Source organism: Anas acuta, chromosome 3 (genome assembly GCF_963932015.1).
Source record: "Anas acuta chromosome 3, bAnaAcu1.1, whole genome shotgun sequence".
Lineage (NCBI taxonomy): Eukaryota > Metazoa > Chordata > Aves > Anseriformes > Anatidae > Anas > Anas acuta.
The window spans coordinates 6,161,891-6,173,680 of record NC_088981.1 but is presented as its reverse complement, the minus strand read 5'-3'; the positions used below and the strand labels follow the sequence as shown (position 1 = coordinate 6,173,680).

At 37.7% G+C, this 11,790-nt stretch overlaps 1 protein-coding gene across 12 annotated transcripts in view; it reads right to left on the bottom strand.

Moving 5' to 3' along the window:
* Positions 1-11,790, bottom strand: part of PLCB4 (phospholipase C beta 4) — a 230,209-nt gene that overhangs the window by 74,722 nt on the left and 143,697 nt on the right. For all 12 annotated transcript variants that reach the window (XM_068675401.1, XM_068675397.1, XM_068675396.1 and 9 more), the window contains 3 exons: positions 10,623-10,766; positions 877-956; positions 289-342 (listed from right to left, as the gene is read on the bottom strand). In XM_068675401.1, coding sequence (XP_068531502.1) covers positions 289-342; positions 877-956; positions 10,623-10,766 — 278 coding nt within the window. The remainder of the gene's footprint in view (positions 1-288; positions 343-876; positions 957-10,622; positions 10,767-11,790) is intronic.

Here is an 11,790-nt window from a genome sequence, read left to right as displayed (position 1 = left end):
AAGCTGAGAAAGCTGATGCTTTTAGCTCTTTGTGACTGAAAACAATGACAAGCACTCATATCTTTAAAACGGACTAAGAGAAAAATCATTAGGCTGATAAGAAGTCCTCCCCAGTTTCCAAGGAGGCATGGAACTCAGCTCAGTACATCTAGCTCTATGCTTGTTCTTAAAAATGTGTTAGACAGTGATAAAGTTGATATTGTACTTAGTTACTAAGCCACAGAATTTTTATTAACATTATATAACCAATACTTGATAAAAAAAACTTGAATGCCCAATTGCGCTTACCTCCGAACTGGAATTTTCCCATTTGTATTTGTTAGAAAGGCCAGCTTCATCCAACTGAAATAGAGAAACAAATATTTTAAAAATACTATTTGTTAAAATTAGGATACTTATATTAAGGTTTAGGTTACTGACATCCTTGTGAAACGAGTATAAAGAGATGATTGTTTGGTAATAAAAAATATTTCTCTGTAGTCTTTTAGTGTTTGAGGCAGAGTTCTTTAATTGTAAAGGCAAAAAGCAGCCAGAAAGAATCAGCGTATCAGTTAACAGGAGTTTGAAAAGAAGACAGACTCATGGGATTCTGTTTCCATATACATCAGCAAAAGAACAATCCAGACAATAATTAAAACATACAACATCAACAAATCAAATGAATGGTTATAAATTCTCTTATAATTTCTCTTGGGCAGGTGCCAAATATAGACTTGAGACCTTTTCTGATCACAATGAAGGATAAATCTTAAACTAGTTTAACACCATTCAGTTTATTACACTGTATTTTTTTTTTAAATAAATTTAAAAGAAATGTAAGAATGAAATTATAAGGCTAGAAAAAAGGAGAAAAATGGAGGAAAGAAGGTAACTTACTGTTTCTTGAGACATGTCATTGGACTGACATTGTTAGCTCTAAAGTTATGTATGATGGATCCAAGTCCTTCTACCCATTGCTGAAAAACATGAAAATACAGAAGCACCAAATTAGGAAAACTGTAGATGGAAGAAATTGGAAAGTTTGTCTTGACAGAAGGCTTTTCTTTCTTGCAGCTATGGATAATGTTAATATTCTGAGTTAAGGAAAAGAACCCGCCCACTTCACAGCCTACAACACCACAAAAAATTCCAGCTGCATTTTACCCATTGATGTGTTATCCTTCACTAAACAAAGTGATTGTGCTTTCTATTCGTCTAAGTACCACATGCAGCATCTGTGGTGCTATTAAAACAGTTTACTGCCAGCAAAGGAAAGCAGTCCACTGATTGATTTATTAAGCTTTCTAGTTATAGCCCATATAAATATATGCTTCCCTTTCAGTCGTTGCTGGCCTTGTTAGCTATTACTAAGAAATATTATACAACATGTGATGACTTATGTTATTGGTCCAGTGTTAGAAAAAAGGAATGAAACAAAATATTAATAAACTAGAGCAGACCACAGGGATGTACAACAGTTGCTCTCTGATGCTGACCTCACCTAACACCCTGTTACATATTCAGTCCTGTTTTCTTCCTGGCTTTCTTCCTTAAAGAGCAAACATTCCAGTAATCATTGAGATGACTTTTAGCCAACAGCAGCATTACATCACTTATGTAATTCCTTTTTATGGATCTTTTTTTCCACTGTAGCTTGTACCTAGACTTGGTAGTGCTATATAGCAGAAGCTTAAGGATTAGACCTTAACATGAACTCTCATTGATTTCACTGAGAATCCTGGCAGGATGAAGCTATAGGAAGAGAAAAAATGATAGCATTACAGGCCAAGTTTGATCTCAATTATGCCATTGTAATGCTAGGATTACTCAACAGATAAATTACACTGGTGGAACTGAGATGGGATTCAGTCCACTGCTTAACATCAACCTTATGAATAAAGCTTCTTGCTTCCAGCCAAATTCTGTGCGTGCTGCTTGAACTGACTTGGGCAGGATCCAGAATTTGACACTTAAAAATAGATGCGGATTAATATATTTTTATTTTCATGAATGAGTGGTGTACGTCTGCAAATCAGGTTAAAAAAAAGCAAACAGCATTTATATAGGATGAATACTACTGTCTTTGGACATATTGTGAATTGCATATATTTAAATCCCATTAGTTAAAATAATGCACAAAAAGGTTTAAGATGTCCACTCAACAAATAAACATACTCAAGCAGACCCTTGTACCTGTGACACATTACAAGCCCATCACGAAGTTCCTTTTAAACAACAAATTATTGTCAGACTCCCTTAAATGAACGTTATAGATCTGAGTAAGTGGATGATTTGTCCAAAAAAAGACATTTGTTAATACTTATATATTCCTTATTAAGTTATTCTTTTTTAGGAAGTAATGCATAAAAATATGCATACAACTAGATAAAGTGTATCTGAGAATCATCTGAAAATAAGTCTGATCTAAGAGAAAGGCATAGTATGTGGGGCTTCTCAGGTGTGTTGTTATGCTTTGATTTTATTATCACATTTGAAAGACACAAGATACCACATACATTCATCACACAACCAAGCAGACAGTCCAGCAGACAAGCAGGCAGTGAGGTAATGCAAGCAGACACTCCATCAGTTACTCTTCTTTCTGAGCACTGCTCTTTTTCTCTCTTTCCCTGTAACATTTGCCCTGCCCTTGCCACCTCATCGTGCTCTAATAGCCCAACTTACCCTGTATTTTCAGGCTTAGCAAGTCCCTGCCAGGGAAAAAGGCAGCCACCTCCCCACCAACTCACAATTCCCAGACATATAAGGATGTGGTGTCACCTCTAAAGCAACTTCCACACCTGGGCTTGAAAACAGCCCACCAGTCTGTTCTCCCATTTCTTGTTTCCCAACTTCATGAATAAATGGACTTAGTAGTCAGAGAATGGATGTGCTGTCTAGGGATATAAAGAAAGGATCATGGAGAGAGATATTTATTATTATTATTAAAACTAATATAATTGGAAGCCATTGACCAACTTAGGGAACACATATCTTTTCCTACATATGTTCCCTCAGCAAAGATGATACAGGAAGATTGTTTGCAATAATTTCAGGAAAAGTGTCTGAGCAAGTCTCACATACATTTAGATTCCCTGGAACCGTGAAAACTTGACTCTGATTTACCAATTATTGTATTTATTTATTTTGATAAATTAGAGTAAAATGTCACTTTATTGCTACACTAACACTGTCACAGCTATATAAAAATTTATTTTCTCTATTCCCTCACAAGCAACTCAATCTTTTAACACTGACCCAGAAAGTAAAATGGTATATGCACTATAAACAAACAAACATAAAAGAATCCTGCAAGATTTAGTTAGGCAAAATGCATGTTATGAATAAGATCGTCTTTTAAAAAAAAAAAAAAAGGCATTTATTTCTATCATCAGTGCAGTACTACCAATGACACCATTTCAACAAGAAATAAACACACACAGATCCATTTTGATTTGAAGGCAACGGGCTGCAACTACACCAGATATGAGAAAATTTAACATTTAGCAGTAAGGTTACCCAGCATTCATTTCCAAAGTTACTTCTATATTAGGAAAGGCTGCCAAAAAAAAAAAAAAAAAAAGTAAAAAACCAACCTGCTAGAAAAAAGTAGATACAGTGAAAAATCACTAAGCACTTAGTAAGCAATTTCTTTGCAGAAAGTATCCTGATTATTCCCACTTTAGAGGGACTCCCTAATCTTTATTTAGTGATAAGGCCCTTTCCTGACAGAGATGCCAAATCAGGAACTCGGTTCATGTTCACTGAAAGGGCCCAGAACTGCAGCCAAATGCTGATAAAACACAAAAGCATCACATCTCTGTTGGCACCAAGCAAGGGTTTAACCTTAAAGTCTCTGCCCATCTAGGAATCGTCTTTACATTGGCACGATGTCCCCTGGGCAGGATATGGGAGCTCAAGAGCCACACTTTTTTTTATCTGTGCCACATCACACAGCTGCAGAAGGATGTAGCATCTTGCTGCCTGGGCTTCAGTTTGGGACTAAAGTAATTTCTGGAGTGTTTCATCAGATCTTCCTCATGGCTACCAGCTGGCTCCAAAGTAAAATTGGGAATAAGAGAGCTGAGGAAAAAAACAATGTTTCTGGATTGTGAAGACACTACGTAGAATTGAAATGACATAGGATGAAGAAAATTCTTCATCCACAGATTGGTATACAGGCTCAGTGCAACACATTCAAATTCATTGTCAACTGGTCAACATGAAACATCCTTCTGAGCTAGAATGGTTTCCAAACAACAACCTCCACAACCACTTTTAAGGCAATGTTATCCAGTGCACAGATGTTCATAAAGTATCCAAAGCCCAAATACTATATGACAGAAGTCAATGTGCAACACATTCTTTTCTGTCAGCAAAGCATTGCCAGATTAAATGTACAGCTGTCTGATGACATGGTGGAAGAGATGAAAGAGCTCCGCTTTTTCCCAGCTAACACACTACAAAGAACACAGCAGCAGCAATGCTTCTGTGCTGTGAGAGCACTGCTGATTTTACAGAGATGAAGGTGCAAAACATGTAAACCTATGCAAGTAAACAGGGATAAAGATCCTACATTATTTTCCTTTGTGCTCAGCATCTCCATATTGCTACGTCTCCAAAGAAAGAAAATCCTATAACAAGATGAAACTCTGAAATGAGGTAGATACTTCACTTTGGTCTTACAGAAAATAGAGTTGCAAAATGTTTTTTGATAGAAATACAAGATGCATTTTTTTCTCATTTATACTAATGCTAAACATTTTCAGATTTTCAAAAATGGCTTACTACCTTTAATCTGTCAATGGAGCTCCTAAATGGCTCTCTATATACCAATAACTACTCTGGGCCCTGCTATCTAATCTTAGAGAAACAACAACCAAGAAAAGAAATAAAAATGAAGACAAAGATACCTTAAACACAAACCCTCAGGCTGGCACAAGAGGCCAAAATCTAAGTACACTGTAGACTGAAATAAGCAGGCTGTCTTGTTTTTCTTTAACAAGATCCAACATTGTCAAATATCTCTATAAGGAGAAGGTGCATGAAAAATTTATTGAAGAAGCACACTCCATTTTTGCTGGAGTACTCAAATGCTTTTGAGGCACTTAGTGACCTTGTGTTAGCTGAGGTTCATTGATGAAATACAGGCAGCAGCAGCAGGGTGCACAGATAAGTTTGACCTCTCAGCTTTCTTTTAGCCATCAACCTTTCATTTAGGAGTGTTAAAAAGGGCAAAAATTATGAAGCACTAAAAACCACTGTAATCTACAGCTCATGCAATTCCAGACAAGGTCATCTGTGGCATATTTATAAACAAGGTCAATATTACGCAGACCTCTCTTGAGGTGATTTTACCTTCACTTTTTCATTGCAATCTCTCCATGGTAGCACTCTGCTTAATTCAAGCTGTGGGAAAACCAGGGAGGCAAGGAGGCATTTCCCCAATTTCAGTATTCAGTGCCTGTGCCTGGCTGTCAGAATCAAGGGCTTAATAATTCGAAGTTTCAGGAAACCCACGGAAAACAGAAACACATTTCTCAGTTCTTACTGAGAAAGAAGCAGCCTGGCAGGATTCCCTGGTATTTTGCCCTTATCCATTGACGTTGTGACCAGCAGATGTCCCTCTTCTCTCAACACAGATGTCTGAGAAATCGTTTCTGTTCTATAAAAATTACCATGTCTCTACAGCATGAGACAAGAAAAGCCAGGGCAGTAGACTAAAGATAGTGCAAAAGCCATCCCCTACCTGATCAACTGGAGCACAGATTTTTCAGATATTGCTACAAACATTCTGTTACAAAAATAAAAGGGCCTCTTCCTACTTCAAGTATTTCATCTGGAAAGCTGAGGCTCACATAAACACTGCACTGCAAGTCGTGTGATGTGTCCAGATCGCTTCCACCCTTCAACAAAGCCTTCCATCCTGGAACGACTTTTCCAGCACTGGAGGGGTCTACTCTGAAAGCATCTGGAAAACTCACTTTGGCTGCTTCATTATGCAGGTTCAGACAAACATCGTAGAGATTTACACAGTGAAATAGACCTCCTGGCTACAGAGTACCAAAGCTTAAGTTTTCAACTTATTGATACTTCCGTAGTGGTGTAGCCAAGAAAGAACACGAAAAAAAGCAGAAAGGCAAGCACATTGAAATCACAGACATTTAACCACAGTCTGGCCAGGATATGAAGGTTTCTCTAGAGAAGATGGTTTTACATACTTGGCAAAGGGCTACCTGAACATGTAAGCAGAAGTCATAATTAAGATGGTTATAGTTTAGAAATGTTTATCATGTAGGTTATGAGACATAAGCCATATACTAGCATGACATAGAGAACTGCAGTAGAATTTTAGAATAATGTTCAAGTAGGTTCTGCATTTTTTTTTTTTTAGAAAGACTTACCTTGAAACATTAAAACAAAGCAAAGCTATGGGAAAACAGAACCTTCCTGTAACATATCTGTGGGATATTCGTGTGGGAATCTTCTGCTGCCCTCTAGTCTGCTGCCTCCTAGCAGTATGATTTGGGCAAATAATTAATAACTTGTTTCAGAGAGGGAAAAAAAAAAATCAGTGTTAAATGAAAAAAAATATATATTTTTTTTTCTTTTAGGTAAAAAGAGACATATACTAGAACAGCAACAAAAAAGATCAATCTGAAGAGCTTTACCTTAAAAAAAATGATGGTGATTTTTACCGAACAGAAATCAATTTAAAAATGAAAAATACTAGTCCAGCTGAAAAGCTGAGATACTTAAGTACATCAAAATGAAATGATTTCAACTGCAGTCCTCTTCAATGCCAAATATTATCAGTTGGATAATTAAGCTGGCATTTTGCCTATATGCAGCTTTTTAGCATGAATAACAAAGTATTTCAGTATTAGCTAGTCATTCTGGTGCCTCACAGGTTAGCCATCAACGTGTGATTCAATATCTCAGTAACACAACTGTAGAAAATATCTATTTTCTACCAAGTCCGGCTATGCCACTGAGAAAGATTACTCCCTTCTTCTTCCCTCCCTGCCTCCCCTTCCAACCTACTGCCAGCAAAAGGGTGTGTGTTGAGCACTCCTTGAGTAAGGCTATCTCAAACACTGGTGTGAGCTTCAGCCCTAAAAAGGTAATGAATTAGGAAAATTCACTTCCCTGAATTGAATTAGGAGTGTTCACAAACTCCTTCAACAGCATGGCAGTGGGAACAGTACTTTCTGGGAGAGATGGTCCTTCTCAGTAGCGTTGCTGAACCTGAGAAAGAACGACTGTCAGGACAAACTTACGCCTTTATTAAAGAATGCAAAAAGAGCTGACTTGACTCAGGATAATTTTTTAAGTTAAAATCCTCAGTGCATTGCCAAAATGGATGAGCAAAGAAGAAAGTCCAGATTTGGGGCTGTTAAACTACAACAGCTTCACAGGACTTTTGCTAACATTGAATAGGCAGCCTATAGCCAGGGTGCCTTCACATCAGCGCTACAATACTTCCACCCTAAGGAAATTTGTGTCCGAATACTCGATGGCCCTTTCAGATGTCCTGCACTGGGGAAAGCAGATTGTCAGATTATTAAGTCACAGGCAGTCCACTTAGGAAGAAAAAAAATAAAAAAGCACACGAATTAAAACACATTTGTGTTTTAATTCTAGCTCACAATAATCTGTATAACCTGATTTAACCATGATTCAAAACATTAGATTTTAAATTCCACCTTTTACAGTCACTCCCTACTACCACATTGAAGTTGCTTTAGGAGTAGACCATGACAGCTGCTTGCAATCAGAGACAGAGTACACCCTATTTTGTCGTTGTTTTGTTTTAAGAGTGGAAATGAAAACCAATTTCTCAGCTGAAAACACCAATAAAATTTAAGTAGATAGAATGTAAATACCAGAGTTGGAGCTTGGAGACAAGTGGGAAGATAATAAACACACTCTTTTTGTTGGAATAGTTATCCTTGGAGCTCAGCAATGACTTGGCCAGACCTCCTCAGCCCATCACCACAAGAGGCAGAGGAACATGGGGCTGCCTCAGTGCAGAGATGAGGACAGATCAGTACAGACAGCCCTGCCTGGAGGGAAGGGTTAACTGCTACCCACAGCATCCCTGCCTACCTGCAACAGCGGGAGCACTCCTAAGGGACCGTACCTACACTCAGTTACTCTGTCCTATCCACCTGGCAGAATCTGCTTCCCACTGATCCCATTCCTTATGATATGGATAGCCTGAAGAAGGCAGACACTCGCATTCATTTTCTTCTATGTCATGGTTATGCAGTCCCGTTTACAATCCAGCCTTCAACAAGTAACAATTACTTCTTGTCTCATATGACAGTATGCAGTTTACCTGTCCAACATTTACTTATGGGGAAAAAAAAAAAAAAGAAAAAAAAAAGCTTTCCATTGTAGGTTATGGTCTCCTAACTCAAGGAGTTGGACTTGATGATCCTCATGGGTCCCTTCCAACTCAGGATATTCTATGATTCTATGATTCTGTGATTATCTACAGAAGCAGAATATCTTTTTGCCCTATTTCTGTCACTCTAAAATAAAGGTTCTGGGCTTTTGCATTTGGATCTCACTGAAGTCCCTTGTTTTAAAGCATCCCAATCAGGTGCCAACCAATCCTGATCTTGGTTTATCTGAGGAATGGCTAAAACTTCTGCGGCAAGTAACACTCGCTTTCCTTATGGCAACCAGGGAAAACAGCACACAACTACAGATACATCCCTTACCCAAATACGGGCTGCTTAAACCACAATCATTGCCCCTTTATCTCCAAACTCTTGTCTCTGTTATTTCACAGTAATAGTTTACTTTTTAATGTGGACTATATATCAAGGCCCATTTTGAACTGCAGTAGTAGCCGCATTGCTACCTAATGACATGTAAAGACCTGCTGCTTCTAGAGGAGATTTAGTATCCTCCGGAAGAAAGATGTTTTCTCATGATCAAAACAGGAAGAATCACTAAGGAACAGTTCTATCTGCAGATAATTCCTAGAAAATGTTATTGCAGCACAGATATAGTAGCAAGTTGATGTACTTATCATATATGAAAGACCATCATATTACAGACCAAATGAATTCCCGTATGTCCATATCCCCAGCAAAGCTGCAGCTTTAGGTGCAACTCAGAAAGCTCTACATTGTTTTTGACTTGATTTACCTTACCATCTCCGTTGTGTCTCAAACATATTAGATCAGGTGGATCAGCATTGTTGGAAAATTACGGAAAACCTCCCAAATGCAATTCTCCTACATCTATAGGCCTCTTAGAACCCACCCACAAGAAGACTGCAGTATATGACATTTCTGATAAGCATGATGGAGGTTAATGAAGCAGGACATATTTTAGATCGTATAATCAGCTCATCTATTGTGACAGCATATGTAATTGATTAACATAGACTTCACAAAACAAATAGTCTAGTACAGTTTACGGAGATTAAAGATGGCTGTCAAACTTAACTACACCTTTTTTCTTTCCAGAATAAATCAGAGACATTGTTGGGTTAAGTATAAAAGTGAATGCTGCAAGCATTTCTTTTTCTTTGCCTCTTAGATGTTTGCAAAACATAACCATGGCACATTATTTCCCTGAGAGCCTGCTGAAAATACACACAGTAAAATCCATTTAGTGTGTTCATGTAAGTTATACAAGAATGTCTCCTTTCATGGAGTTAACTCAGTACTCCCAGTGCTTAAAGATGCATGGATCCAAGCAATGAAAAATCAACCAAGTCTGCCAAGGGATTTAATGATGCTGTATTCAACAGGCGCTCTGTTTTAAAGGAGGGGTTAGCAGGTGTATGTTACTCATCACTATTCAGTATGTATCTCAGAGGCAAAACAGGGTGTAATATTCCATAAGTATGGACAATCAGAAGAGAAAACAAAAAAATGTGAATTTTTGAAGTCCCTTGAATCTCTGGATTTAAGCTATTATCAGTACTCTGGATCAAGCTTCTCGGAGCAGTTTAGAGCAGATAGATAGAATACCAGGTCTTGGTGGAGCAACAGAACTTTCATTGTAAACTGCAATCTTCAACTTGCAGGCAAGATTACGTGTAAAAAAGCACTATTGTTTTCTTAAGGCTGTTCCACGTAAACGGGAAACAGAAAAGAACCTGGGTACACTGGAATCCCCTTAACTGTACAGAATTTTCTTTCCTGCTTTTGTCTTTTCAAATAATATGAGCCATATGATACAATTAGATTATCACCAAACAAAATTTTGGAGGGCTGGACTCCACCCACCATGAAAATAAAAGTAATTGCACTTCCTTTCAGCATCACTATGTGCTACAAATCCACTGCATAAGCTCCACATAACGTGCTGTGCAAGACTCATGCAGAGATACTACATAGTTAGGGGGAATGCTGTGTCCTATATGTCTCTCTGCTTTTGATTAATTACCATGCATGTAGAGGACAGTAAAGTCACTGTGTCCTTTCACTATAGCATATAGACATTTTACAGAATGCTCCAAATGGATGTTTGTTGTCCTTTTGCAGAGTGTGGTAGCAGACATTAAAAACAGGCATTTCAGTCAGCCAAACAGGCTGACTTACTTCAGAAAAACAATCATGTACTGCTGAAGAGCTCTTCTTTTTTTTCCTCCCACACACTGTTTAACTGTGAAATACCTTGGCTATTTCTGTGTTTTCCGCTACCATGAAAGTGAAGCTGATGTTCACCAGATCTGTGCCACTGCAAACACACACTATCCGTCCTTCCAACTCATTTTCTGATTTTCCAACAGCCTCAAGTGCAGTTAGTATTTTGGGATCCTGTTAAACAGAATAAACAGCTTGTTACATTTGCAATACTTTTGTTATGCAATGCATGATGGTAAAGATGCTATTCGATCTTCATATACAGTAACACCTTTAAACCTTTGCCAATCATATTAGAGTGCTTTCACTTAGGATCATTGTGCATAAACCTAGAAAACAATATATTCTAACAATCATGAACATGACTGTAAAAGCTCAGCTATAAATGAGGTACTTTAAATACATTTCAGAAAGTTAAGTTTGAAATTATGTATATTTTAGTCATGAAAAAAGAAAAATGAATCACTCGAAGGAATGGAAATACAGAAACAGTATTAACCTCTACGTGACTTATTCCTGCCTAGTTAAGTCTGTAATTACTGAGAGTTATGATCTGTGTGACTTTTTGGCTGTTTCTTAATGATACATCTTACAAGCTGGTATCTCTGTTGATGGTCAAGAGCTATGAATTTAATGGGCATAAAGAACAAATTACCTATGTAAAGTCAGAGGTGAAGCATATTGGTATGGTTGGCTGCATGAAGCATGGGGTTGTCTGCACCACCACTTCCCATGACCCTTTTCTTTTGGGGAAGCATTTTAGTTTATGGAATCCCAAGAGAACTACTAAGAGATGGGCATCTACGGTTAATATAAAAACATTTAGCACTTGAAAGTGGAAATGCAGAGGTCTTAACAGATAGATTGCTTCACAACAAATTTTCTAAACTAAAGGCCTGGAGGACAGAGGCCCATATTTAATCTCAGAACATTCTGCTTATACTTTCTGAAGAATACCATTTAAATTGTTTCCAGAGCTTTGGGCTTCTACAGAAGCTGTAGCTAGTCCTTCTACTGATGTTCTTCAAAATTGCAGACAGTGACTACTGACTCTCTGACCACCTAACTGCATAAACAGGAATGCAAGCAAAACTTTCTAGGCTTTTATATCAAAGTAACAAGAAGAAACAACATATTTTGAACATAAGGAACAAACTTTGAAATATGGAATATTTTTTTTTCCAGGTTCTTAAAAAAT